Source organism: Taudactylus pleione, unplaced genomic scaffold (genome assembly GCF_031769625.1).
Source record: "Taudactylus pleione unplaced genomic scaffold, aTauple2 ptg000179l, whole genome shotgun sequence".
NCBI lineage: Eukaryota > Metazoa > Chordata > Amphibia > Anura > Myobatrachidae > Taudactylus > Taudactylus pleione.
The window spans coordinates 35,227,748-35,229,829 of NW_028284581.1; the positions used below are offsets into that span (position 1 = coordinate 35,227,748).

A 2,082-nucleotide genomic window follows, 5' to 3' on the forward strand; every position below is an offset into this window, starting at 1 on the left:
GTACAATATGTTTAAATTATATATGTTCACCGTACATTTGGAAGTAGTAAGATATTACTGATATTGGTGGGTTTTCCCAAGTAGGCCAATAACTACTACCAATACTTAGGTGGAGGCACTGATATTAGGGTACACCACCAGAATAAAAATTAAAGGTGGATATATATTAGGCACCAAGGTAATTAGTAACCCATATTCCCTTTATAGAGGTAGAGGGGGGTTATATTTGGAGGCACCGCTGTAGATCGAACTATACATCCAGGTGATTAGACACTAGAAAACATGGCTCAAGTTTCTTGTAAGGAAGCCTATGAGTGATGTGTAAGAAAGGGATCTATTCCAGAGAGGAGCTTTGTATTACATGGGGACCTCACGAACACCACTGATGGGGCAATTATGACAGAGTTGCTCTTTCTTTATGGAGTAAAACACCCTAAAATTATTGATAAACAAAAGAGGGAAAATGGAGAGCTATGTGCAGTGCTCATTACAACTGACAGGGAGTTAGACTCTTTATTGATTCCAAAAGTGGTAGCAGTAAGGGCCAATCCAGCACGCAGGTGGACAATTGTATGGCCTACTAAGGACCTTAGTGAGGAAGCAGCTGAATCTTTGAATGTAGATGACAACCAGTCCCAGACCAGTGGAGCTCCCTCCGCGTCCATGGGTATGGATGATCATTCTCAAGGGGTTGAGGAGAAGTTGGGCAGTCAATTAGAGGTCATAGCTGAAAAAGTAGTACACCAATTAGAACGCTGGCACTATGAGGGCAGCTACAGGAGATTGAGAATATTCTCTGGAATGACTCCTGTCCCTACTGGTGAGGAACCTTATGATGCCTGGAAGGAGGCGGCTATTCAACAATCAGAGGAATGGCATTGCCCCGATCACATAAAAAAACAACGAATTGTCGAGAGTTTGCGTGGGCCAGCTATGGGAATCATTAGGGCCACTAGGAAAAGTAACCCTGATGCTACTGTAGCCGACTACTTCCAGGCATTGGAATATGCTTATGGGACCTTAGAAGATGTAGGTGACCTGGTCGCTAGATTTAATCACACTTACCAGGAGCAAGGGGAAAAGTTGTCCCAATATGTATATAGATTGGATAAATTGATTCATCAGATTGTGGAGAAGGGAGGCTTAGCCAAAGAGGATATAGACAGTAGTAGGTTGAACCAAGTAATTCGGGGAGCCTTAACCTCTGACCGTGTAGCTCAGCATTTGAGGTGTACTGCTGCCTTATTGGGAAGTCTTACTCTTACTGAGATAATTATGGAAATTACCAATGAGGAAGCTCTGATAGCTAATCGAGAGAAACTTCAACATAAAAAAGTTAAAGTGGTGGTTCCCTCCCCTGAAACAATTACCCCACATGAAGACCATTTAGTTAAATTAATGGAAGAGCAAAACAAAAAAATGGATCAGCTCATTGCATTGTATCCAAAACCTGTACCTGCCATGAGAGTCCCCTTTAATATGAATAGGGGATTTAGCAGCGGAAGGGGAAATTTCAGGAGGGGTGGAAGTGTGACTGCCCGAGGGTGTTTTAGGTGTGGACAACCAGGCCATAGAGCTGTGGAGTGTACCTTGGGTTGGGATCATAGCCAATTGGGACCTGTGATACCCCATTTCAATTCTTTGAATCAGGGAAACGATGGCGGGAGACTTGCGGACCCCTCGCAGTCTCCCAGACAATAGATGTAGATTCAATGGGGAGTGCCCAGTGGAGTAGTTCTATACCGGATGGCATGTTGGGGCCTGCTCCACGGGTAGTTGCGCGACTGAATGGACATCCATGCACTGTATTGTTAGATAGTGGGTCCCAGGTGTCCATTATTTTTGAGCAGTGGTATAGACAACATCTCTCTGATGTTCCAATTCACCCCTTGGAAGGACTCGTAATCTGGGGATTAAGTGAAAATCAATATCCCTATCTGGGTTATGTGGTGGTGAACATTGAGTTTCCCAAGGAATTCCTGGGGGTAGCAGAGCAATTACCAATGATCGCTCTGGTATGCCCGGAATCTTCAGGTGAAAAGGATGCAGTACCTGTAATAATTGGGACCAATGCTCATCTCT

The 2,082-nt window shown here is 44.2% G+C and overlaps 1 protein-coding gene across 1 annotated transcript; it reads left to right on the forward strand.

The window, feature by feature from the left end:
* The first annotated feature begins 396 nt into the window (after nt 1-396).
* On the forward strand, nt 397-1,701 carry LOC148519993 (paraneoplastic antigen Ma2 homolog). Its single transcript, XM_088475937.1, has one exon. It carries the CDS (start codon nt 397-399, stop codon nt 1,699-1,701), a length of 1,305 nt encoding a protein of 434 aa, XP_088332063.1.
* Nucleotides 1,702-2,082: the final 381 nt, after the last annotated feature.

What these genes read in the sequence shown, in the direction of transcription:
- LOC148519993 (XM_088475937.1), top strand. Translation starts at nt 397, where the DNA reads ATGACAGAGTTGCTCTTTCTTTATGGAGTAAAACACCCTAAAATTATT.